The sequence below is a fragment of the Lepisosteus platostomus genome, chromosome 10, assembly GCF_059453375.1.
Source record: "Lepisosteus platostomus isolate fLepPlt1 chromosome 10, fLepPlt1.hap1, whole genome shotgun sequence".
Classification (NCBI taxonomy): Eukaryota; Metazoa; Chordata; class Actinopteri; order Semionotiformes; family Lepisosteidae; genus Lepisosteus; species Lepisosteus platostomus.
Window position 1 is genome coordinate 20,061,278 of NC_142620.1, and position 27,503 is coordinate 20,088,780.

Consider the following 27,503-nt stretch of genomic DNA (forward strand, 5'->3'; position numbering starts at 1 on the left):
AGGCACTGGCTCCAGGATTCACTAGGGAAACTCTCTGTGGCCAGCGGGCCCCTTACCTCTGTAGAGTTCTGCTGTCAACCAGGCCCACTGGGAGCTGGAAAGCTGGCCTTGCCGGGCGCGGAGGCCCATCGCCGCCATCCGAGCCGCCCCCTCGCTCCTTCTCGGGGTGCCCTGGCACCGTACTGGTGGTGCCCTCCTCGGGGAGCCGGGCTGGTCCTTTCGCAGGCTGGGGGCCAGGTGGTTTTGGCGGCAGGGGCATGCGGTTCGAGGCCGGGTGTTTCTCAGGTCCCCTTCCTTGATCCTGCAGCGTCCAGCCGGAGCTGCTGTCTTGTCTGGCCGAGATGGAGGCCTGCTGAGTGGAGACGCTGTGAATTTTGCTATGCTGCCCCTCCACAAATTCGGCACGGGGGTGCGACTGTACCTGCCCGTTGGGCAGGCCTCTGTCGATGGTGCTGGCCACGGGCCTAATAAAGGAGCTCATGCTCAGTCTGCTGTGCCCAAGGCCTCGGTGAGGGTCCATATTTTTCTCAGAGCCCCGATGCACAGTGAACACTCTCCGCACTGAAGTGTCTGTTGCAGTCAGTGTCCCACGGTCCTCCCGCTGAACGGATCCTTGCAGCTGGACCCCTCCTTGAGTCCTGCTGTTCTCCAGTGATACGGCAGGAACTCTCTCAGCCAGGGTGGTCAATCTGAAATGGTGGCGATCTCCGTACGCCCTGCTCTGTGTGGCCAGGCCCCTGCACTCCCGCAGACACTCCTCCTCTGTGGCAAAGTTATTGCGGTTGCCTTGGCAACCTCCATACCAGAAACGGCCACAGCCCCCGGAGGAGGGGTCATAGAACCAGCGGGCAGTCCAGTCTGAGCAGGGCCCGTTTGTGTTGGGCAGCATGCAGGCCAGAGGGTGAGCTGTGGTGACACAGAGGGGTCAAACAACAGCAGTTCACAACTGACTGTCCAGCTTAGAAAAACCCAAAACCCGTCTGGCCCACCTAGCCCGTTTGGTACTGAGCTCACTGACGATTTTACCTTGTCTCTGCCTTTGAGAACTTTTAAATACTTTCCTTGTAACCCTGTCTGTTTTATACTGAAAAAGGTTCAGTTCCTTTAGCCTGTCAGTGTAGGACACTCCCTTAAGCCTTGGAATGTATCTGGTTGCTCTTCTCTTGACTGTTTCAGGGCAGCAATACTATAATATTTAATATGATATTATATTGTACACAGTATTCTAAATTAGGTCTTAGTAGGGCATTATACTTTTTTAACATAACATCCCTCGACTTTGCCCCCATTGTCTAGAGCAGTGGTTCTCAAACTGTGGTACGCGTACCGGCAGTGGTACGTGGCGTGCCGCCAGGTGGTACGCCAAATGACCCTGGAACTGTGTTGTGTGCGCTGAAAAAATCAGGACGGGTTTTCACATTTGTATTTTTATACGTGTCGAATACGCAGCCTACGTACTACGATACAGTGCGTGCTAATACTTCAGTGGACACAAGAGATACTCTGTAATTCTATACCACTCTATAGGAATGCGTGCTACGGATGCAAGTGACCAATTGTATTTAAAAAAAGCTACTGGATCTCCAGCAAATAGGGAGAAAGGAGAATGTGCGTGATTTTGGAACAATGCCAACGTTGCAAACACAGGAATGCATAGAAATGCGTGCTACGAACACTGGTAATCTTGTGAGCACAGGAAAGCGTGAAAAATAACAGAAAATATTTAAGAACTGTTCTAAGTTAATTTGAGAAAAATACACCGAGCGTCTCTGTGTTTCTCTCCCATGCGCATGAAATAAATACTTAAAATAAACACTGAAATAAAAACGGAAACGTGGAGAAATGCAAGCTTGCGGATTGCTAAAGCAGGTAAGCCCCACAATATTATGTGTGGAGAAAAAACTGCTGAACAGCTCGACCTGCTGCCCCCCCCGAAAGACACAGTCATTCATAGAATTATTGAAATGAAGGATTATATCAAAAGTACGTTGACAGCGCGCATTAAGATGAGCAGATGTTTTTCACTGCAATTAGATGAGTCTGTAGTCGATTTGGCCAATTTGCTCGTTTACGTTAGATACGAGTTTGAGGGTACGTCCCGTGAGGACTTTCTGTTCCATAAGCCGCTACTAACAGGAACTACAGGAGAGCACATATTTCAGCTTCTGCATGAATTTATCGGAGAGAATGGCATCGACTGGATAAAATGTGTCAGAGTTTGTACAGACGGTGCTAGAGCAATGACAAGCCGACACAGGGGTGTAGTTGCACGAATTAGAGAGGTTGCTCCAGAAATTAATGGTTTAATTGCAAAATCCACCGCGAGACCTTTGCCGTCAAGAAAATGCCTGACAATTTAAAATCTGTTAGACTGTTGTGAATTGTATCAAGGCTCGAAAAATTAATTCACATCTGCTTTGCTCGACTAAACAGGCTCACCCCTCTCACTGAAATGGTGCTTTTTTTCTGTAAAACACTTTGAGAAGCCACATTTTAATATATCAAACAAAGTTTATTATTATAATATTTATTATATGTATGTGTGAGTGTGTGTGCACATGCGCTCATGTTGGTCATTGATAATTTCTGGGGTTCCTATGAGATGGTGACGTGTAGGTGGTACTTGGATGCTTTGGTTGGATTAGGGGTGGTACTTGGTCCAAAAAGTTTGAGAACCACTGGTCTAGAGAATATAAATGATGCAAAATGACGTCTCAACATAAACCTCAGTCTTTTTCATAAGCAGTATTTGCTAAATCTCTATTTTGGGATCATCTACAGACTTGACTGCTTAAGAGTTGATTATCAAATTTTACAATTAAAAAGCATATTGTCCGGAAAAAAAGCTTCTGAAAATCCTATTTGGTGGTCTCTGGTAAGCAGGTAATGACAGTCATCACTTGATTTAGGGCCCATCAGCCATATGAATTTCAGAATTGTTTAAGATGAATGAATTATTAACTGTATCCATCCATCTTCTAACCGCTTTGTCTAGTACAGGGTTGTCAAGAACCTATCCCAGAGAGCCACAGGCGCAAGGTAGGGCACATGTAGACACAGACACGCACACACTCACATCACCTCCAATTTTCCCAGAAGCCATTTAACTAACTAGTAAGACTCTGGACTGTGGGAGGAAACCAAAGCACCAGGATGAAACCCATGTGAACACGGGGAGAACATACAAACTCCACACAGATAGTAACCCAGCAGTTGAACCCAGGGTTAGCCCAATGCTAACCACTGCACCACCATGTCCCCCTTAACCACTGTAATACAATACAAATACTGTTGGACCATTAAGGGCATCAGAGTGAGTCTGCCAGTGCACTCACAGTGATTGGGCTGGCCAGGGCAGCCCTCCCCATTGGGGCCTGCTGCTAGGGTCAGCCCATCATAGCAGCACCCATAGTTAGCAGAGCGGCAGGCCTCACTGGGCTCCCTCCTGGGAGCGGCAGGATGGTGCTGCTGGCGAGAGAGAGGAGAGACAAAGAGCTCACGTTCAGCTACGAGAGCACAGCCAGCAGTACGGTCACACAGAGCTCCAGTGTACTAAAGACAGCCTAATCAATTATTGCAATTGGCTACTGCTGTGCCAAAGGAAAATTACACAATTATTCACGATTTAATCTAAAGATTGTGTACGTTGAGGTGTACGTATTTTAGAGTTCTTCAGATGAGAGGAGAAACTACTGCACCTGGAAGAGAGTGAAAGGAATGGCGTTTCCAGCAGGGAAACGAGTAAGCAAGACAACAGACATTGTCTGAAACATCATCTCAAACATAAAAAGTGGTTAGCTGGAAACAATATTTGACTGTCAGTTTGGCGAAAGGTACTTGACAGACTTGTCTCACAGCTGTGGAGATATATTCCACTGGCCATCATTTACACTGTTCCTGTAGCAGCCACCTGCAAACACCTAAATGTGTGTGGTGTGTAGCCCTTACCGTGTTGGTCTGACACCCAGCCCCATCCGGACCCTGGGCAGCTGTCACCCCATCTGGACAGCAGCCGTACCTGCAGAGCAGAGCACAGACACACACATTCTCAGCCCTGTCCAACACAGGCCCCCCAACTCTTACTTCAGTTCAGGCAAGCAAGCACTAATAGGAAAATTCTTCTCAAAACAGGTGTGATGGAAAACTTATTTAAGCCCTATAATTAGAAATATAATAGTGGAAAATGGAATGTTAAATTCTGGATATATTGACATTTCAAAACAAACGATTTTACCAGTTTCACAATATGCGAGTTCATGAATGTTGTGTATTTCAGAGAACAACACTGCTAATTTCTCTTCACTCGATTCCCTACATTCGCTAAAATATTTGCTCCCCTGCAAGACAACAGTCTCATCCTTTCTGGTAAAATACATTGTTCTTTTCCCCATCCTCAATACAAGGAGAGTCCAAATCCTTGATAATCTACATTTCCATCACATTGCTGTACTGGGATATAAAACACTTAGAAATTATTCAGTGATGATAAACTATCATCATGATCGCTATTGCTTTATGATTTGTGTCCAGTATTGAAATCATTGGGAAGCCGTCAGTGTGATGGGGTTACCTGGTTTCGGCACAGCTGTGTATGGGGCAGCCACTGCCCAGGGGTCCACTGGCAGGAGTTCGTCTATCTGGACAGCAGCCATACTGGGACTCAGAGCAGCTCTGAGGCTGGGACTCCCAGCGGTCATACAGGGTGTCGCTCCGCCTGTTATCCGGCCAGGGGTTGTCTCCCCTGGCTTCCCTGTACTCATCTCTCCTGTAAACTGAGCCGAGCACAGTCAGTCCTCCTCAGCTCGTCACAACAACAGGTAACCCGGAGGCAGAGATACAGAAAAAGCATTCGCAGACAAAATTTTAAGACTGTGAAAAATGTCTGCTCGCACAAAGAGCATAACAGTCGAGACGAGGCATTCCAGTTACTAAGCAGCTCAAACATCTAAGCATCCTGTCAGAAGTGTTCGTCAATATCTTGCAACCCATATCTTTAACGAATAACACCTTTTAAATTATTACTAATTACTAATTTTAACTGCATAGAAGCAATTACTGTACCTCCTCTCGGAAACAACAAACTAAGCAAGTTCTACAAAGACAAATACAGTGCAGTTAATTTAATTTTGCTTTTCTTTTCAGACTTCACAAATGATGTCCAGATGTTTTGTAGGGCAAAGATAAAATAAATGCAGGCTGTAAAAATGTACCTTCACCTCACTAATTGACCATTAATCCTCTGCACATCACACTCTCACCTGTGGAGCCTTCAGCCAAAATGTTACATCCCTTTTTTTTCCCTTTCAGAATGGAAAAAACCTTTACCTGTTCCTTTGCCAGCATAATGCCAGCATTATGCCTGTTAACCAGCATAATTTAAAAAATATAAATTTTAGTAATACATCTTTAAATTTCTGCCTTTCCATGTTCAAAACCAACTAATTTCAGTCAAGTTTCTGCGTCTGCTCTGTCAATTTTTCACAGCAATGGAATGACAGACCAGGCGGGAGCGTCTTAGTAAGGCTCTGCAGCAACAGTGAGGCGCACAGCGTGAGCTTTCCTGCCTGCCATACAGACGCAGCCTCTGAGCCTCATAAAACCAGCGGATTTCTAAGTCAGATGACCCAGTCAGCCCTCAAACGCTACAGCAAACCTGCAGTGCAAAGTTAAATAACCTCAGAGCAACCAAAAAAAACTCTTCAATAACACTTTTAATTATAACGTAGCAACCACGTGGATGAAGACTTGTTAAACATGTCAGCTTGTGAAGGGTTACTTATGTGCTCTGGCTCTTTCCCTGCCAGCTCTTGGTCCCATAAATGTACTTTTAAAACAGGAAGTATACCAGACAGACATTCTGTATAGTCATGCTAATAATGACCAACTATACCAGGGGAAAATAAATGACAGTAGGGCAGCTACAACATTGAAAGTAGTACAGCAGTGACTTACTGTTTCACTTCTCCAACCTCACTGATAGAGACAGTAGATGAAGTTAAACAATGTACTTAGTTCATTCCCTGCCCCTAGGTTTAATGTTATATAACCCAATACCTAGCCAGCACCACTCTAGTAACTAGGGCGGCACACTAACCTGTGGGGGGCTCTTCAGAGATGTATGGCACCAGAATGCCAAGGCGCGTGTTGTCATAGCCCCTCGGATCGGGCATGCTGGGCACCGCTGCACACAAGCACACAGTTCATGTTAAGACAGATGTACCGCTATACTGTAGCAACAGAGCTGCAGTCCAGGGGGCAGCAGACTCACACTGCGGGAGGAAGCAGGCCTGGGTGTTGCACTGCTCCGTAGTGGAAGGCTTGTGGTCGGCCGCACACAGCTCCCCGTTGTAGAAGTTGCGGTCCCGGTCGGCGCAGATCACCTGGCGCTCTCGCAGGCCCACATCGCAGCTCTTCGAGCACTGCAGGGACAAGACAGCGCCCCAGACCTTCCCTCAGCAAACAGACACAAACCACTGGCGCACCATTTTATACCTGGGGCTACTGCACACATCCTACCAAACAGGAGGCAATTTTTGTTCATATTACACGTTCAACACGTAGAAGATGAATTTCTATTGTTTTAGTGGTATTACTAGGTGTTATATATGAACTGTATCATGCAGCTATATCTGAGCGCTAGCCAGGAGACACGTTGGCATTATCACATCTGTTGAGCTAACTTGTGAAACATAACAACCAGACTTCTTTTTTCACTTCACTCTTCAATATTTCTTCATTAAGAGCTGTGTCTACTGGCTCCAGTCACACCTATGAGCACTGAACTGAGAGAAGCCTGGAGATCCCTTCAGTGAACAGTGGGATCCTCCCTGGATCTCCTGAAACGGCTGTCAGTGAGGTCCCTCCTGAGAGGTCTTACCAGCCCCCAGTCCCCAATGTGCCATCTGATCTCCCGGGGGCAGCCTTGTCTCTGGCACGTCCGCACTGTCTCCGGTTTGGGCAGCGAACTGCAGGCATAGTCTGGGAGCCGGACACCCGCGGTCCCAATGCACACCACCGGGCGCGTCTGCTCCCCCTCTCCACAGCTCACGGAGCACTGCATTAAAAGGGCTGCATCACACACTGCAACCTCTCTGCACACTCGGCTGAAATCCTACTTACCAGACTAGTACAATACTATAGATACTACTACAGCCTGAATACAGTACAACCTTGTCATTCACTAGTCATTATAGATATTCTGCTTTAACAGGGACTGAGATGAACCCAGTTAGCAGTTTGTACTTTTCCCCCTCTTATTATTTCTAATGTTAGAAAAATACCATATAAGGATAATAGAGTCTTAAAAGTATAAAGAGTGTGAAGACTAGAGTAGTAATTATTCTTAATATTTTCATTGTTAATATTATTATTATTATTATTATTATTATTATTATTATTATTACAGTGTTTCCAGCGTGAAATGGGCACTCATCTCTCCAGTTTGACCCAGTATTCTCTAGCATGGGAACATCACATTATTCTTTTGACATGACAATGATTAAATTTACTTCACTAGAATGAAAATGGAGAAAAGAAGTCCTTGTGCTACATCTGTCCTTGGGAAACTCTGTCAATGTGACGGGTGTGACTGTGAGGCTGTCAGTAGACATCGCTCTCCTGGACTCCCAACAGCATGTCTCCCATGGACAGAGGCTGGTCGTTCGGCAGTGCAGACCTGGGTGTGCTGGGCTATCCGGGGCACCAGAAGGACTTTGGATCACATCCCACGTCGGAGCGCACATGTCGCTTCTGCACAGCTGCCCCACGTCACGGTCATGGACGACCCTCTCACCTGGGACCAGCTGCGGGCGCTCCAGGAGGCGCACTGGCGCAGGCTGCAGGCCTGCTGGGAGCTGGGCCGGGAGGAGAAGGCGGCACACTGGGCGTCCTCCACCACGCGGGAGCCGGAGCCGTCGTGGCTCAGGCAGGATACGCTGCGGCTCTGCGTGCCTCCGTCGCAGGTGGCGGAGCAGGCGCTCCACTCCCCTGTCTTCCAGCTGGCGGGGGAACAGCGGCGGACACTCAGAGCTGGCCCAGACTGGCTGACCGCCCCCACCTGCAGCCCCTTCACCCCCGCTGCCAAGCAACCCTCGCCCAGACAAGTGCCGCTCAGGGGTGCTGGGCTTTCTCTGTCCTCCTCTGGCCACGGACCGCAGCCCAGGTCACTCGGCCCCTCAGCCTCCAACACCCTGTCCGTCAGGCTCACAGCTGCACTCTCAATGAGGCTCTGGGCACTTCTCACACTCTCAAAGACAACGCCATCACACAACTGACCACTGAAGTGCCCCCTCATTTGTAAAGACAGCCTTTGGTCACTGAACTGTGAAGTAATATCAAAGAGCAGCAAGTCTGCGTGTTTTAGAAAAAGGAAAAAAAAAAGCTTTTCTGTTTCAGTGAAAAGAGTTATCATTTCCAAATCAATTCAACTGAATTTCTTCTCCATACTTTTAGATCCTGCTGGATCCGCATCTTTTCATTGACATAATTCCTTTTCCAAAACTCATGCACAACACTTGCCCTGCAGCAAAAACTCTTGAAAGAAACCTCGTTTATACTGAAACAAAAGTTGACTTCCTTTCCTGATTACAGGTACTTTGAGGTAAAATGCCCAATAGCACAATTCCCTTTATCTCTAATCAAAGAGCTCTAAAATAAAAGGAGACAGACCCAAAGTTATTTCCTTCAATACTTTAACTAGTATGCCATTATGAAGTTAGGTTAGAAAAAGCAAATTCTTCTTCTTCTTCCGGTTGAGAAGATTTAAAATGCTAAATATTTTGGCCAGTGATTGTACCAAACGAGAGGCTGAGAGGCTGATGAGGCCAGGCAGAGTGGTTTTCTGAGGAGCTGTTCTGAAACCCAACACCCTTGTACAGCACGCACCCAGTGAAGCAAGCTGACTTTCTAATAAGGTGCTAAGCCACAAACACCCTTAGCAGTTAGTGAACCTGTTGTGATTTGAGCTCCAGGATTTAGTGAACCTTACCACATCCCCTGGAAGGCTGCCCTACTACACCACCTCACAAACCTCCCTGTCATTATCTTTCCTGCCCTCAGCTTGTTTCCCACTCCCAGCAAACAGCGGCTCAATGCTGTCAAGGTGGCCTCTTTTTCCGTTCTGTCTCAGTCTTTCCTTGTTTTTGTCTCCACTTTGAAATGCAGAATATTTCATGCTCATTGTTTCTTCCATAAAATTGTAACTGACAATTGTAATTGTAATTGATTGTAAAACTGTTCTGTGTTATTTATTTACAAGTGGCAATCAGTAGTAAAAAGAAGCTTGTTCCTCATATATTTGTATGGCTCCTTTGCAATATAAAATTCAAATTCTGAGATGTATTAAAGTGCAAAAATACAAACTGGAGTTCAAGAGCTACTAAAACCTAGATAACAGGTTTTATAACAGGATTACATTAATGAGCTTGCTGAAGCTGACCCTTATTTAAGAAACCACATCAGTTGCTTGTAAGCTGTTAGAAAGGTAGATGGATCGACAGGCACTAAAACAGAAACCATGGAGCAGTGGTACTGGGAGGCCCTTGGTATTTAACTGGATTTTTACTCAATTATTTGGACACTCCCCCAGAGTTTAGAATTTCTCTGTAAAATGAGTCCCAACAATCTGTGAATGTTTTTTAATGTTTTTGGATAGCATATTCCTGTAGGCAATTTTCTGCTTCCTTTGCCTGAAATTACACGTGTTAATGGGAAGCTGAGATCTGGGTTCAAACCACTCAAATTCTGAGTTTCTAGGACAGTTAGTCATGAATTCTGTAGTTACCAATCAATAGGAAATACAGTCCTATACTATAGCTTTTTTCTTAAGATAAATTGCACATTCTGATTTTTCTAGAATATAGATATTAAAGAAAATGAACACTGGCTTGATTATATGCAGACATCACTAGAGCAACCAGGCAAAAATCCATGTCAGAGGATCTGGAGCAAAGCCAAATGGGGTCAAAAAGAGTGCAGATCCTGTTAAGGAGCAATCTTTTAAACTGTGTCTTGATTTCAGCACCTTGTTTCAGAAAAAAATGAAATCCACGATTCCCAAACTTCATTACGATTCTCTGAAGCAATGTAGAAATATTTTTTACAGAACACCTTCACTTTTATTTTTTTTCCACTGACTCTCGGACAAGGCGAGCCACAACCCTGAAACATCAAGTTGCTCGCTCTGAGCCGGATTTTTGCCCCAGCACCACAGAGACAAGTGCTGCGACTAGAAAGCATGTCTTCAATGGAAACAGGAGGTGTCTGCTTTTTCCGACCCTCGGGGCTCCCATATACTGTTGGGAAAACACAAGGCGCTTGGTCGGCTCTCCAGGAAAGACTGGATCTAAACTCACAAATTTTTCAGTTACTTTTCGCGTCTCTTTAAGAGACGACAAATACTATGCATGGTTAATGCATGAAAGGCAGCAATTTATATTTCTCCAAAGTAATCATAAGACCAATCAGATGTTATTGTATAACAGAATTTCAAATTGACTCTATATCACGATCTGTTTTGCGTGATGTGAAGAATATGGACTGGAGTAGCCAATATATCATTGATCTTGGTGGAGAAGTGAACATTGACCCTCAGTATTTCCTGGAGCCCTGTGCCTCCTCGGTTTCGATTGCCTGCCTGCCTGCCTGCCAGCCTGCGATCGCCCTGGCAGTTCTTCAGGCCACTGGCAGGCGTTACCTGTACACCCGTGAACTCAGGCGTCCTTGACTCCTCCACAGGTGAGGCCGGTACAAGTACGCCATCCTTTCAACAGGAACAAATGAAGAGGAGTGAGGTCCCGCCCACAGCAGGGGCTGAACACAGCCCTGCCTGCTGCCCGCTCGACACAGCAGTGAAGAACTGCACTGTGGCTACCTGTCGCTGCTGTGCGAAAGAGATCCTTATCCTACTGAGGCAAGTTTGTGTTGAGATCACTTGTTTCTATTCCTCATGCTCACGGCGTTTCTTCTTTCACATTATTGTAACTTGGAATCCGCTTGAAACCTGAGCCCATCAGTATGTTTTCAATACACTGCCTGACTGTATGTCTGGCTGCTGCTCCTGAGCGTCTACTGACCGGCGGGTCTGCGGGCAGGGCTGTGGGTTGCAGGTCCGGTTGCTAGCGGGCCGGGGGCGCCCAGAACACAGGTAGTCCTGGTAGGCTTCGTTGTCAATGATGCAGAACACCAGGCGGGACTGGTACCCTGGTACAGGAGGCATGGATTAAGAAGGTAGTGTTAGTTCAGTTTTCTGAGCTTGCACAACACAAGACTGCACATCTTAATGAAATCAAACATTTGCAGCACAAGGAAAAGTAACGCAGCTGCTATAACTAATGGCCCTGCGGTGCTTTTGCCACCAGTTCAGCTAGGAGGATCATGGATTTAGCATTTAATTGCAAAGATTGGCAAATGCCAAATGGTGGCTGTTAAGTAATGAATGAGTTGCGTGTAGAGCCTGAAGAACGAAGAGATAAGAGAGATGCCCAGGAAGTGGGATAATAATATCATTTTCATGTTTTTTGCAAACTATGCAGTTTAGTGGCTTGACGTAGGTTTTGTGCTCAAATATATATAAAGATGCTGCCTGTCCTTGGTCTGTAAGATAAGGGGCATGTATTTGGTAAGCTGGCTATACGCCCAGAATATGAAAAGAACTAACTGTTGTCTAGTCTGCAACTTAGAAATAATTAATTGGCAGGTGTTGCTGTTTTATCATTTGTTTAGAATATGTCATAGTAACTCTTTTTGTTTTATGGTATAAAGGACCATCTTCAGCTACTTATTTTTTCAGTCTGGTGGTCGCGAGCCGGACTACCATATGCATATGAATAAAGGGACTTCTGCTTCACAGACACCTGAACTTTGTCATTTGTTTGACACTACAAGCCTGATCCCACCTGAGCCACACTCCTTGCTGCACTCAGACCAGGACCCGTAGCTCCAGAAGTAGCCCTCATTAGAGCTGCGGTAGGGCACGTAGTACTCGTACTCAATGCCCTGGTTCTGCTCCTGGCTGATTAGCTGAGGGCAGAGGGAAACCACAAAGCATTAATATCTTGTCTTTTTTTAAAAAGCAACAAAATGCTTGTAAGTAATGTTTCTAATAAGTAATGCTAAATACACTATGCAATGCATGAATCAGACGTGACTTTGAATACAGAGTACAATTCTGGACGCCGGACTGTAAAAGCAATATTGCTGCTCTAGAAAGAGACCAACTAAGGACAAACCATTGCACAATGCCTTCATTAAAAAGAGAAGCATAAATTGATCATTCAAAGCTATTCAACACGATTTCTATCAGTATCTTCAAGCTGGTTCTAGTTCTAAATGCATGTGCGGGGCATTCTCTTGCTATAACCCCTGTCTTCTAAAACACAACATACAGTGGCTTGCACCCGGACCTGCGTGTTAGCGTGAGTGTGCGATGCTTGACCTCTGACCTCAATGACTAGCGGCTCCGTGGTGGGGCCCCTCCCTCTGATGGTCTCTGGTGCCAGATCCCCTTCGGCCCCGCGCTCGTAGTGCAGCACGGTGCTGGCGATGTGAACCGCGCGAGAGTGGTCAATAACCCAGTGTCCGTTCAGATAGTACTCCCCACGCACATTCTTAATAGCTGAAAAGAGACACCATTATCAGGACTCTCTTCAGTGCTTCATTGCTTTTTGTTTAAAGCCAAATTTGTCCAAATAAGCTGTGCTGAAATCTGCCCTACAATCTATTATCCAAGTTATGGAATTAATATACTGAATAAATTATTACTGAATTAAATATAAATAGATAAATTAAAACTAATAAATTGTCCTTTGTGAGTCCATGCCTTTAAGAAGGTCCTGTGAGTGGGCCTAAAAATGTTACAGCTACCAATGAAGGAATTCCCATATCTGTATTGTCATATTTGTACTGTACTGTAGGGCTCATAGTCAGGCGGGATCTGAACCTACCATATAGGGAGTTTTTTGTCCAACCATGGCAGGAACAAACTAGACAGTTCCTGCTGGTATCATTTGTCAGACTTGTTTGTGTAAATCTTAAATCGGGTACATTCCTACATGTAACAGATAATGAGGCACACTCACATACTGTATATACTATAAATCTCCAGACAACAAACACACACTGTTCATGACTATGCTCATAAACGCTTCCACTGGGATGCATGCCCACACCTGCTTCTGCCCACACTGCACTAAACCCCATTCTTGTGTTTACCCAGAAAGTTCCTGGTTGGTGCCATCTCTCGAATTAGGATGCTGGTCGCGCCAACAGGGATGATAAACATCTGGTTGTAGCCTGGTGGTAAAATGAAGGACAGAGATGTAGATTTTCCTTCCAGAGTCAGTGGCTTTTTATAATAAACAGCAATTTAGTTTCAATATTATTGCAATACCCTACAATAGAGCCATGAAGGATCATTTTTAAATATTTTTTCCCATCTTGGATTTTAATATTGCCCCATATGTGTAGTGTACATACATAGCAAAATTATTACAAACCCAGAGCACATACCAGTACAACATGCATGAATCAGTGTTTGAGCAGAAAGAACCAAAGATACCTATTGCTGAGGTCACCTGTCCCTGCAGTTCATACCTTTGGGCAGGTCAAGCACGGTGAAGGTCTTTCTCACCGGATAGCAGGACTTTCCAGTGCCCCCACACTCCAGACAGGGGTCTTCCTTTTGTGTGGACTCCAGCATATTGTCACAGCCCACTGGCTTTGGAAAGGAATACCAGAAAACAAATCACACTTTACTTTTAGAAATCAGAAAATTTTTCAATTTAGTGCTCAGAGATTTTAATGACTCTTCCAGAGTTTTTATATGTAAACTAACTATTAAATCCCCAGTTTCTATTGATTTGGAACAACCTGTGGTCAATTCAGCAGACAATGTGTTAAAATCAGAGAGAACTACAGTATCTTTGGCAAGATCAGTTCCAGCTCACACAGTTAGGAATGCTCTCTACAAGAGTGGAAACATGTTTTTATGAGCAAAATAAAAAGATTATGGTAACACTATTTGGGTTGCAAAAAATGTGCCCAAAACAATAACCTTTCCTTTAAAAAAATGAAAAAAATTAATAGAATATTAATGGCAATAATTAATGGCAATAATAGAATAATGGAAAATACTGTTTGTGCTTACCACGTTCCTTGAACCTCATGAGTGACAATAGTTCGAGATGAAACAGCTGCTCTGTCTTACCTTGCAGACTCCTTCCACACAGACGTCCCTTCTCCCTGGGTGACAAGGCGTGCCGTCGACTACTGCCTCCCGATGCCGGTAATAGAAATTCTCTCCCTTGGGGATACAGCTCAGCTCACAGTTGTTCTCAGCTAATTGGAGAAGCACAGATTGTTTCCTTTTTTTTCTTTTTGTTTTACATGCGCAAGGTGCCTCACCTGAGACACGCCCAAAGGCAATTCAAACAGGGATGTGGTGATGAATACTTCCACTGCACTGCTCTACCGTCTATTTTCCTTTATCACAGAAGCTTCACTAACTGCAGATCTGTTACCCAATACTATGAAGCACCACAGCACACTCTACAATCTACAGGATATCATGACCTAACATAACACATCCAGGGAGCCTGCTCTGAGTAACACAAAGACGAACTAACAGAACTGTGTCTCCAGCCAGGCTCCTCACACAGTTCTTTTACAGGAAGGTAGGAAAAAGGGGTAGAAAAATAACCAGTCTTTCAATAAGCACATCCCAGAAAGCTTGAGAAGTCTGCCTGGTCGTATAAATGCTTATGCTTTTTCCCTCCATTGTTTTCCAATTGTAATAAGCCTTTGTATTTGCCTGGAATGCCACAGGAAACTTGAGAACGCTTTTATTACCTCCATAGTAAGGGAGCCACTTGTACCGTTTTCCCTGGAAGTCAGCACCATCGAACTGAGAGCACTGCTCCTCTCGGAAATCCCTGGAGCCTTCAGGACAGTCCTGCGGAGATGGAGCACAACTTTGAGTACCCACAGTAATTCCATCTTCATGAACAAAGGCAATTTGAGTACTTTGTTATTTGAGCCCTCTTAAAGCCAACAGAAAGATTACAAAATAAAATTTCCAACAGTTTCATGAGCTCTCACCGAAGTAAACACAGAATTCTTGTAAAAAAATGCTGAAAATACATTCTATATATTGTATTGTATTGTGGAACTGCATTTAAAACAGAGAACAGGAAGCACTTCTGTACCAATAGGTATGTGGGTTTATGTTTCAAGATATCCAGCCAAGTTGTTGATGCAGATACCCTGGTATCTTTCAGGAAACAAGGGAATGAGAATCTTTCATCATTAGTCACTATCACACTATCATTATCAGTTATTCGGCCAATTCAAAGTACTGTATAGATTGAGAAATCAGATGCACAAGTGTATTATACTGTACTATGTCGTATGTGGGCATAATGTTTGCATTATGAAAATCACAGGATACCAATGTGACATCAGAGAAACAATATGAGATGGAAGGTGGTGATGTATTTGTACTGCTCCTCAGACTTCTATAGACCTGTAGAAATAAGCATCTGCTCACTGTTTTTTAAATTACTTGATCCAAAACTTTTATATACATATCATAAAGGTTTGAACTGATGCCCTAAGGCAAAGGCAAACTGCAATCACATTCCCGGTGTCAATCAAGAAGTGTACAGACTCTGGCAGAGAGCACCAAGCTGCCAGCAGCTTGCTATCCTGAAGGGAAGAGGACAGCATTCTTCTGTTATAAAAGCATCTGAAATAATAAGTAGACATACTGTAACTTCACAGTTATGTGTAATCTGCCAGGGCTCAGACTGATAGAACAAGATACAACATACAAGTCGTGAAATAAAAAAAAGAAAGAGGGACAATTTGGCAGACAGGTAGAGACAGGCAGAAAGCAAGGAGCAGATGAAGCCGGGATGTTTTGCTGAGGTGTGGCTACCTGGATGTTGCATGAACGAAAGGCTCTGTCTGGGCCCACACAGCTGGATCCTCCATCCCTCCTGTGAGCAGAACACAAAACAGAAGTGAGTGAGTAGTGAGTAGATCTGACCAGACCACAGAGGTCCCATAATTCAGTACCTGACTTTGGTGTACATGATGCTTTCCTCCTGCGCAGCAATACGTGGTTTCTGTTATTCTGTTGTGCGTACTACACTGTGACCGCACAACCCTTTGGGTGAATTAGTGCATCCCATATTCCTGTGTTTTAAAAAATACTTCCTTGTAGTTTCCAGTTTTATTCTTGTGACAGATACCCTTTTGAGGTAGATGAGAGTTAGTGAACCTGCAAAAGTACCCTGCTTTTTACATTTAAACTAAATAAGTGGTACTTGTACATTTATCTTTTTATCCCTATGAGTAGTATCACTAGAAAACTTCCATTTGGTTGTTTCCAAATGGCCACTCTTGCTCTTACTGCAAGACTAGCGAGCTGAAATGGAAATGACCAAGGCTGCTATATACTGAGAGCCTTCCTCTCCTCTCCATAACCTTGTATCCTAACATCTCACCTTGAGAATAATAACCTGTCTCCCGTTCAGACTAGTGACAGAGCCTGCAGCCTCACTGCAAGACTGCATGAACTTAGAACCTCACCGCAAGGCTCTATTAATCACAGTCTCACCGTGAGACTGTGTGAACCCAGATTCTCACCCCAAGACTCACCGTGAGACTGCACATATCACGCTACATGAGTCTCCATTTAGACCCAGGCAGATCGGAGCCTCACCACGAGACTCTAAATGTCACATTCCTCTCTGGGATTGATGCTGAAACTGGCCCCCTTTCGGAGTTTTCTTTTATTCACTCAGGAGAGCTCAAACCTGAGCCAAACTGTGAGACTTCCTGTGAGACTCTGTAAACTGCCTGCCACACCTGACAGTGAGGGTCTGTCTCCCCTGAATCACCCCCATTAGAAATGCACTGAACCTTTATACAGGGAAAACCTGCTCCAAACGGGATACTAATTCCCTAATAATCTCACGCACATTTATATCTAGTGTCTTGACTTCAATCTCTGGTGACTTAACCTAATTCTGACACTCCAGTTGTGGCTGCTTGGTTACAGTCTCTTAATTCATGTTTCACAATCGATCCTGAAGAAATAAACTGGGTTCACTTTGGGATTCTGAGTACTTGAACAGGGTTCCCTCATAGTCTTTTTTATTCAAAACTAAGGTGCCTGTTAAATGAGCAGCACCTCCTATAAAGTGGTGCCCAAAATTAAACCAAATTAGCATGAATTAAATCAAATCAGCATTGTTAATCTGATTTGAAAAGGACAAAAACACATGGATGCAGGGAGACAAGAATGATAAATTCCCACAACAAAACAGCTTTGTTTGCAAAGGAATGTGGCGCTAGGAAGAGCAGAAAAGGCTAAAGTTGAACAGCGAAATATGTGCAAAATAACAGAGATTACAACATTAGCACACAGGTGTTGCAAGCCATGCTACTGAATGCTCTTGATAGCCTATAATATCCGAGTCCACTGGCAGAATTTCAGCTGGCGTGACGGAATCTGCTTTAGCTCTCAGCTATATTCTGAGCTGGGTGTGGTGGGCGTCTCCAACACCGCCTGTCTGCCTAAAGGCACAAACAGTGCTGCCAGCATGGGCTTTCTGTACAGGCACACTGCTGCTACTGAACTGGAACACACAATACTGCACAGGCATACTGAAACAGGCTATTCCTCACAGGGCATTCATGCTACAAAACAGCCACTCTAGAAGCGTCTTGGTAAATACAAGCAAGCTCTCTCCAAGGCAATGTCTGGACCACTGACATTTAAATACACTAGCTGATAGGCATTTATTAATCATCACATAATTAACATTTATTAAAGAGTTTTTTTATTGGATCCAGCTTCATTTAAAAACATTTTCTACAGTACAAGTGGAGCATCTGAAAGCTGGTTCATGCATAATAACCACTCACAATGATATTTTAATCCTCGGTAGAAAGAAGAGAAAAATCGGATTTGTTGCTTCTAGAGAAACCGACCAAAACACTGGCTATGCTGGGATGCTCAATCAGCATGGTCAGTGTTTTGGGTTTTCTTGCAATCACCATCCTGCGAACTGTTGGACAAGCCCACCCTCATAACTCACTGCACACAGCTCACCTGACTGAGAGTTTGCTGTCAGCTAAAAGAACACAGCTTTCACTGGACACTTTAGACATAAGGTGACTACATACAGACACAAAGATGATAATTTCAATCATAAGACACTAAGATGATATCTCAATTATAAGGTCTTCACCCAAACTAGTGAAAATGCTAAGTGGGTGCTGTTTCAAGAGGAGCGAAACTATTACGAATTAGAATCACCAAGTCAATAAAAATTGCAACACTATTTAGATAATTGGCTGCAGCTGATATCTATATAAATAAATGTAAGCATACTCTATACCATCCATCTATCTCCTGACCGCTTCTACCAATTCAGGGAGGAAGCTGAAGCCTATGGCTGCAAGATGGGGTACAACCTGGATGGGACTCCAGTCCATCGCAGGGCACACAGACACACTACCTACATATTCACTAAACAAAGTCAGCAGGAATCATTTTCAAATATATATACTGTTTCTATCTGGTGCTATATTACATTGTTTTATCGTATTTATGTTCTATTTCATTTTGTAGTTTAAAAGTATTTCTGTGAGACAATCGGTGATATGAATTGTGATGCAACACTTCTTGACTGGGTGCTTCTAAGCAGTAAAGATTTGATGTTTTTTAAAAAGGACATTCACTGGACTCATTCACTAGTATTTTCACTATATCTGACGCAAATCTTATGATCAAAAGATCTTCTTGGCTTCTTTGTTTACAGTTTGTTTTTTTACTCTTGGACAGCATATTAAGGTTTCGTATCTGGGAAACACTGGCTGAACACAGCATCTTGGAACATTTACAATATTTTTTACCCTAAAGCCACAGCTGCAAGAGTCAAAGACAGAATACAAAAAAACACCTGAACGAACAGAAGAACTACACTTCTGTAGGTCCTCCATGGAAGTCATGGACAGGCAGTTTTTTCTGTATTGAAAGATGTTCCAGAAAGGTTACTGCACTTCCACATTGACAGTACACACAGCTACTGACATGTGCACAAAAAAGTTACATAACCTGAAAGAAACCAATATATATGACTGGCAAGGGCTGAAAGAGGATTTTTCTTGTCAGCCTTCTACGTAAAAGAGCATATTAATATATAATACTTCAGGAGGCAACATGCAAGGAATGAGCAATATATTCCTCGCAAGTCTTCTGATGTACAGTAAGATGTCCAGACTGAAATGTTGAAGGTGTGCAGGTCCATTAATATAAATGGATGGATGAAAAGGAGTGTGAAATTGCCATCTTAGGCTACAGCACAATTGGGAGAAAAAACCTTGTTTCCTTTTTCTCCTGTTTGCCCTGCTGCAGCCTGTGAGCTCAGGAGAAGATTTGGCAGGGTATGTTTGGGACAGGACTGGGCTATCATTTCCCCTCATTTGAGGGCGTTCTGCTTTGGTCTTCAAGTTTGAGCAGAGGAAAATAATAATGCAAGTTTTTTTATTATAGTTACAAGTATATGTTTATGGAATTGTGTGATGTCCTAGGGAGAATGTTCGATCCAAAGCTGTGGTGACTTGCTTAAACCCTGAAGTTGCAACATTTTGTGAAAGATCTCAAGGATCTAAGGCAGTGGCTCCTAAACTGTGCCCTGTAGGACTATAATCCTTCCGGTTTCCATTCCAACACAATGCTTAGTCTGATTAACAATTTGGGTTAACTAGATGACGGTAATGGATAATGGATGGCATGGTGGTTCAATAGTGAGCATTGCTGCCTTGTGCAGCCCTGGGTTCAATTCTGGACCTGTGGTGCTATCTGTGTGGAGTCTGGATGTTCTCCCCATGTTCACGTGGGTGTTTGCCAGTCCAAACACATACTGTTAGGTAAAAGTGCTTATGGGAAAACTTGCCCTAGTGTGAGTGTGTGTGTACCCTGCGATGGAGTGGCATGACATCCACAGTGTACCCTACGTGGCACCTGTTGCATTCCAGTATAGGTGCCAGCACCCCTGATACACTGTATTGGATAAAACTGTGAGAAAATGAACGTATGGATGATTTAGAAAAATTGCCCAACTCTTCAGGTGCTGTCATGGAATCTTTCAGTGTTTTTCCTGTTTTTGAAGTTACCGATTAATCTGAAACTTGCAAAAACCCTAAGCTTCCAAGACCAGTATCACCAATATCATTCTTTCTTTAATTGCCACACTGCTGTTCCCCAAATATCTTAGCCAATATGCTTACGCTTATTGAGCACCAGTAATTAAGTTTGAGAACAACTTCAATTCCCCTGTCCATTTTAATTATACAAGAGTATGTCACTCATGAATTGTAAAGAAATAAGTTTTTAATAAGTACTATTACCAGTTTTGGTCCTGATGTAGGAGAGACTTCTGTCTCCATGCTTGGTGGCTCTAGGGTGAAGCTGGATTGAAGACAGGTGCAGAATTGCAGCAGGAGTGGAGGTTAAAACAGTTTGTTTTAATATATGACATAGACACCTTCCCAGCTGAGGTTCTCAACTACAGAACACATACTGTATTTCAGCTGTGAATCACTAGATTCTTATCTGAGAAAATGGGGGATGCATAAAGATTAGAATTAGAGTCCGAATTGCTGTCCTGTTTGAAGACAACATTTCCTAGAGTCAGCTAGCATGTGCACCAGGCTCCTTCTTGAAAGTAAAAAACTTTTTAACATTCGACATCCGAAGAAGGCTCCACAGCCAAAATGCTGTGTTTCTTTTCTTCTCTTTTCAACATGGAATAAAACTTTACTTGTTACTTTTCAACATGACCTCAAACCATTGCTATACTGTACATTAATAAAATACATTCCTGCTATGTCCAGCCATCTATTTTCTAGCTACTAAATTCATCATTATTATTATTATTATTATCATTATCATTAGTAGTAGTAGTTCAAGGTTGCAGGGGAGCCAGAGCCTATCCCAGCAAGCAATGGGTGCAAGGCAGGATACAGCCCGGATCATTGCAGGGCACACACAGACACAAACACACACACACTCATACTGGGGCCAGTTTTCCCAGCAGCCAATGAACCAGCCAGAAACCGGAGCACCTGGACGAAACGTACTCAAACGTGGAGTGCAGAGCTACTTCATTGCAAAATGAAAAGGAAAAATTTGCCAACTAATTTTGCTTCTTTCATCCTGCTTTTCAGCAAGAAATTAACCTCTGCTTGTTCCTGAAGGAATACTCGTCTGTAAGCATACACAGAGAGTGCAGCCAGGCCATGTCTAGCCTGTCTGTGCACGTCTGCGGATCCTTCTTCGACGCAGCTCGGCAGGTGAACACACTGCCGCTGAAGGCCATGTGCTAATGAGCAGGCCTTCAGCAGGCACACAATGCTCCCCCCATGAGACCAGGCGCTGAAGAGTGCTTGAGGGAGTCGGAAGGCTTTCTTGGGCTTCGTTTTTGTCATCTTCTCCTCACGGAGGTACACCTTTTCGCCCCTTGGTCGAAAGAGGTCACACCACTATGTACTGTATATACTAGCGGCCTCTCAGTTTCACCACTGTTCTCTCTTCCTCAGAGCTCACTGGGCTCTGAGTAGAAATTGCTCACTGGGCCTCGCATTTTTTTTAGTTTAAAGATTTTCCATTTTGATTTGTGGGCGACTACTAGTGCTAAGAAAACAATACATTTAGATACATAAATTTAAACTGTTACGAAAAATAAGTTGTTTTATGATGATGGATGGATATAGAATTGTCTGCTTTGAATGAAGTTAGTTTTAGTTTTGAATTTTCATTCTGAGTTGGAGTTACTGGACAGAGAACACCAGCTAATCACCAGCGTGATTACATAAGTCTCTGGATTTTGTTTACTTCCCACCCATGGTTGACACTATTCCCCTATAATGTAAAACACAGAGAACTAAGACATGTCACAGTACATTCATGAGTTTTTGTTTATAGCTTAGTTTTAATAACTACTCTTTTTAACGGAAGCAGTCTTGCAAATTTTCTGTCAATTTTAGATACATTAATGTATACATGTACTCTTATTCCAATCTTTGTTACATATTAACATTAACAAAAAATAACTTTAAAAAAAACAACAGCTTTATGAAGGATCTTGCACCATGTTGTTGGACGAAGTGGTTACTGACAATTTATATTTCTGACATGACAACTGTCCAGAAAACTACCATGGCATATAATTCTGAAATCAGACCTCTTTCATTTCTATTCATTCTGCCAACACAAAAGCCTGACCGCATCTTCGTTTAGAACTAAATAAGATGCACTGACCAAAGAGCCAAAGAGACAATATGACTGAGTTGTTTTGAAGTACCAATGAATAAATGATGAAACATTTTGGCCAATGATCAATCTTCTGACGCACTTTTGATCTTGTAAACCATTAAAACCAGGTCTTTTTAAAAGGATCCCTGGATGTCTATAAACCACACGCTCACCTATGGATGTGCTGAGACTTTCCTTCCTGTTAACTACAGTACCAGCCACCTAGGGGAAGGGGACTCTGGTTTGATAAGCGAGACGTCCTTAATTCATTTTTGAAGCTGAACAGCAAGAGCAAACTTGCAGAGAGAATTCCACAGCGTGTGAGTTATGGCTGTCGAGTGTCACATGATCGCTCAGCCTCCTCCATGGAGAGCAGTCGTTCCTGACCGCTGCCATGCAAACTCCTCCAGACGTTTCACTCCCTGCAGGTGCACGTTACATAACCTGGCCCCCAAGCCAGCGCACATGCTCGTGATTAATGCACCAAGGGATCTACTTTCTCCCACAACGAAGTGCAACATGAAATGCTACATTAGCACAGAGTCAGACTGTAAAATGCTGCAATTTTGTCTCACAAGAGGCATTTTTGCATCTGCCTATCTGAGAAAGAATAGGCAGCACTAGCAAATGTAAATAAAGACCAGAAACATTAGGGCACATTTAAGCAGAATGTACCATAAAATATACTTTGGCTGATTTGAACAGTATAGACAAAGAACTTCCCTGGGACAATGTCTCAGACCAAACAAATGTAGCTTTAAATATCTTGAATGATCCTGAATGATTCACTAAATTTATATGAACCCTTGGACCTTTCAATATGAATCTCGTCCTTAATTCTTTGTGTGCACTCTGTCCATGGGGCACCATGGACACTGTCTCACTATGAGTCATCTCTAGTTTTCGGAGACTTTCTTTTTCTGTGTGCATCAACAGAAAAGACAAAAATATTTCATATTCAATGCTGTGTACTGAAAAAGTTAATATAAAATTAATATAAAACGGGATATCAAAAGAAGATTGTGACTATTCTTGTTTAAAGCACAGGAGTCTATTATTACTTAGAAAAATAATGTTTTTCATTCTCCAAGACCATGATACCTCAGGCATTCAGGTTAAGCCACAGCATATTATTCTGTAAAAGCATCTCTTTATTGCACAGACAACAATCACATTGAAAGAGAATTCCTATTCATTGTTGCAAAAGCCACACCTATTTACCTCTTTAGATGTTTTGTCTGAACAGGTGAAAGCCAGGAGAAAAGTAACACATTATATGCACATCCTAAAACCCATGTGTATATCAATGTACAGAATATCCGCCCATTTGTCTGATTTTGTTTTCTTAGTGAGATGAGTTAAAAAGCCAATTGTCTGCTTTTACGTGTACTGCAGATTTCAATCTTATACTTAAACAAGTCAAAGTATACTGTGAAATACACGGAGTGACTATTCTGTCCTGAAATCTGAAACCCTGCGGTTCAAGCAGCAGTAGTACATGGTATGCATCTGTCTGTATGCAATCTGCAACTACACACACAAATATTGTAATACACTGATTACCTTCTAAGCTACACCACCAACAAAAAACAAAATAAACTGGAATCAAGTTGTTAAAAAACCTGGGCAGTCCAGAGATTTAGATCTGACCTTTGACCTTAATGCAAACACACATCAGGTGACTGTTGGGATAACCAGCCTTTTCACCATGAGGTCTTATTTGAACTTGGCTTCTATTTCTGATGAATGACCACAAAGGTGCTTTCAGCAGGGCACAGTCTTGACAGCCAGACATTACATAGCACTAATGCCAGGAAGAGCAAGCAATGCAAAGATTTAGATGACTGAATCACTGTCACATACCTGCTAAGTTCTTGCTGCAGGGTTATGTGAAAACCGTTCTCTATAACATCATTGTGCAACTGCTACAGGCAGTTTAATAGAAGACCACCTAATTAGGGTATTCATTTAAATACCATTAATGAAGCCATCACTATCCCTAGAAATACTTTATCAGGACACTCTGCAATGAGACTAAGGTGCTGATGATACAACCTCCCAAAACAATCAATAACTTATTTTTCTTCCCAAATGTGACAACTAAACACGTTTGTAGCATAATTACTGGAAAGGCACTATGTAATAAGGCAATATAGATTTACATCATATTCATCTTTTAATCCAAAATACAAATTGGATTAGTACACAACAAAAATGACAAATTTCACTTACTCCCAATTATTACTGTCCCAATACTCATGATTTTAACTGTATATATTTATGTCAATTTTTGCCGCTTTCAAAACACTTTTCAGAGTTAGTCATGGTAATATTTGTACACATTGGCAGACACAGAGTACAAAGTCAATGACTTACGAGGTTTTAAAACCCCAGGGGTGAACTTCAGTAACAACAGCTTTTATCTGTCTTACTTGTTCTGAAATGAATTAGAAGCACCAGACTTAAATGACTTAAGTGATGTGACTGAAATTTGATTCTTTGTCATACAGACACAGGGTTATGAACTTTAACTATCTACTCCTGTTTTAGTTGAAATATTTATAGATGTAGCAATTTTTTAGACTTTCTGAATAAGCGCTTAATTAAACTGATTTAAAAAGCTTGATGGCTTGTGCTGCAGGCAGTGCGCATGTTCATTAATGTTTCACCTGATCCCCACATACACTCACCCTCAAAAAAGCAAATCAGTTCTAAATATTCAGGATGTAAAATTAACCACTATTACTGCTAGTCCTCTAAGTTCGATTAATAAATAAATGGCTAGATTCTATTGTAAAGGAAGTGCTAAAGATTGATTAGTATTTTCTTGTGGATTAATGGGCCCAGGGTGGGGAGGAGGTGTCTTAGGGAGTTGAAGTCCTGGGGACAGGATGAACGACCAGTTGCATTCAGTGCTGACGAAGCTGAGCTCCGTGCTCACCTCTGTGAGATACAGCGCCTGTACCGCACGGTGATGCCACCCCCACATGTCCGGCTGCACTCTCCCCAGTCCTCCCACTCATCCCAGTAGTCACTCTGTCGCCTTTCCCTCTGCAACACAAACAATAGCAACACTGTTAGAACATGGACTATCACCTGGGAGACAGTACCGCGAACCCCATAACACCGTCACACAGACACAGTACCCCAAACCCCATAACACGGCCACACAGGCACAGTACCCCAAACCCCATAACACTATCACACAGACACAGTACCCCAAACCCCATAACACGCCACAGAGGCACAGTACCCCAAACCCCATAACAACGTCACACAGGCACAGTACCCCAAACCCCATAACACTATCACACAGGCACAGAACCCCAAACCCCATAACACCGCCACACAGGCACAGTACCCCAAACCCCATAACACTATCACACAGACACAGTACCTCTACATTTAAAATACTTCCCATTAGGTTCTTTAATCTGTCTCTAACAGAACACATCTAGATGAGCTGATAACTCTAGGTGCTAACTTTACTTCTGCAAATAGATCTGTATTCTATATTACTGTTCTACATGTGGTTCCTTCAAGGATCCTATTCCTGTGTTTTTCAGCCAGAAAATTCTTAGACCTATTTAATGGGCTTCTGTGAGACAGACTTTAGATATCATTAGCACAAGATTTAAGGGGGTTAAATTACATCAATTAAGGCCTAACTGAACGGTTTAATTTTTTTCAGTTTAGCTCTTAATGACTTAATTCAGCCTATAACCTGACCAGTTTAACAGCTTATCTCAGCAGGGTGGGATACCTCTGACTTAACCTTTTCACAACAAAATCACACAAGATCAGCTTTCACTCCGCTATTTCATTCTGCTAAAGTGGACACTTTAATAGCAGTTCTTCTAAAATGATGCTGGTTTCCTATGCTATTCAATCATTACTTTTTAAATTTTACCGTTTATCTAAAATACCTGCACAGGATTATATTTGTCATTAATTGCTCAGTTTCAAGAGCTTTTAGGAATTAGTTTCTTCACAGTTCTCATCAATACATTCTTCCCATAGAGTTCTTATGGCTGTATCATGTAGCATAAGAAAAGCTGAGATTCCCGAGTTATCAATGTCTTGAGAGCTATCAAGATAATTAAATTGTCCTCATTGAATGCACAATTCATCTTGTGCCAGGGTTTGTGGTGTTTGCTTGTAGAGTAACTTAAAAAATTATAACCACTAGTTTCAAGATTTAAAATACCTTCCCCTCTCAGCTCATTTTTTAAAGCAAGCTAAAATATCACCAACTGACGTTTAGTTAATTCGAAACATTTCTGGGCGTGAAATAAACTGCTTTCACAGAATCAAACCGACACAAGACAAAGTCAAAATTCAAAGATGATGCAAATCGTGAAACCTCTACTGTGGTGAATCTAATAGGAATGTTTGCCCAAGAAGGGGCTTTCCACCCTCCATCAAAACCACTGGCTCTCATCTGGATCACTTCCTGCTCCATTTCCCACAAGACGGTCTCTTAGACTGTAATTTCCCAGCCCATAACCTGCCCTGTGTTTACAGGAAACACAAGGTTCAGTTCCCAAAAATTTCACTCTCTAGGGACACAAATTCCCACAGCACAGGAATCAAACCACCCGGGGCTACAGAGCTCTGGGACAGACACGACAATGCAGCCTTTTCCTTCAACAAGGCTCACATTATACCATCTCTACTCCCAACGCAACAACAGTTCTCATTGAAATCTGACAGCAGCTACAAACATGACATTCTTCTCTTTGATATCCACAATTACTTTTCACAATTTTACACTCAAAACCAAACTTATCATTTTAGGGAAATTACTCTGCTCCAACATGAAAAGGCTTCTTGACAATATTTCTGCATATTCAGATATTTAACAAAGATTGTGACCAGAACTCAATATACAGTTACTACTACTACTAACAGCTACCTACTAAAATGTTAATGTGATAGATATGGAGAATTGTTTTTCTCCAGAAGACACCATAGTACTTTCCTATACATGCTCTACATTCGGCCCTTCAATAAGAACATAAGAAGGGCTTCCTCTCATCTTTAATGTTCTATATACTGTATATTCTATACCAGCCCAAGAACCCCAGCTTCGCTCCCCCAAAGGGGCAGGTACAGTGACCCTTGCACTAAATTCCCATGCACAGACCATTTCTTTAACAAGTATATCTAGAGCGCCAAT

The 27,503-nt window shown here is 42.9% G+C and overlaps 1 protein-coding gene across 4 annotated transcripts in view; it reads right to left on the minus strand.

The window, feature by feature from the left end:
* LOC148653543 (papilin-like) overlaps positions 1-27,503 on the minus strand; it is a 43,966-nt gene that overhangs the window by 8,774 nt on the left and 7,689 nt on the right. For 2 of the 4 annotated variants that reach the window (XM_088648682.1, XM_088648681.1), the window contains exons 3-20: positions 25,266-25,375; positions 15,932-15,992; positions 14,845-14,947; positions 14,204-14,334; positions 13,591-13,714; positions 13,210-13,290; positions 12,441-12,613; positions 11,895-12,018; positions 11,073-11,199; positions 10,694-10,759; positions 7,793-7,997; positions 6,878-7,054; positions 6,269-6,419; positions 6,095-6,181; positions 4,571-4,772; positions 3,949-4,018; positions 3,336-3,468; positions 57-906 (exon numbers count right to left, since the gene is read on the minus strand). In XM_088648682.1, the coding sequence (XP_088504808.1) occupies positions 57-906; positions 3,336-3,468; positions 3,949-4,018; positions 4,571-4,772; positions 6,095-6,181; positions 6,269-6,419; positions 6,878-7,054; positions 7,793-7,997; positions 10,694-10,759; positions 11,073-11,199; positions 11,895-12,018; positions 12,441-12,613; positions 13,210-13,290; positions 13,591-13,714; positions 14,204-14,334; positions 14,845-14,947; positions 15,932-15,992; positions 25,266-25,375 (2,975 nt within the window). The remainder of the gene's footprint in view (positions 1-56; positions 907-3,335; positions 3,469-3,948; positions 4,019-4,570; positions 4,773-6,094; positions 6,182-6,268; positions 6,420-6,877; positions 7,055-7,792; positions 7,998-10,693; positions 10,760-11,072; positions 11,200-11,894; positions 12,019-12,440; positions 12,614-13,209; positions 13,291-13,590; positions 13,715-14,203; positions 14,335-14,844; positions 14,948-15,931; positions 15,993-25,265; positions 25,376-27,503) is intronic. The other 2 variants (XM_088648683.1, XM_088648684.1) reach the window with 2 other exon arrangements.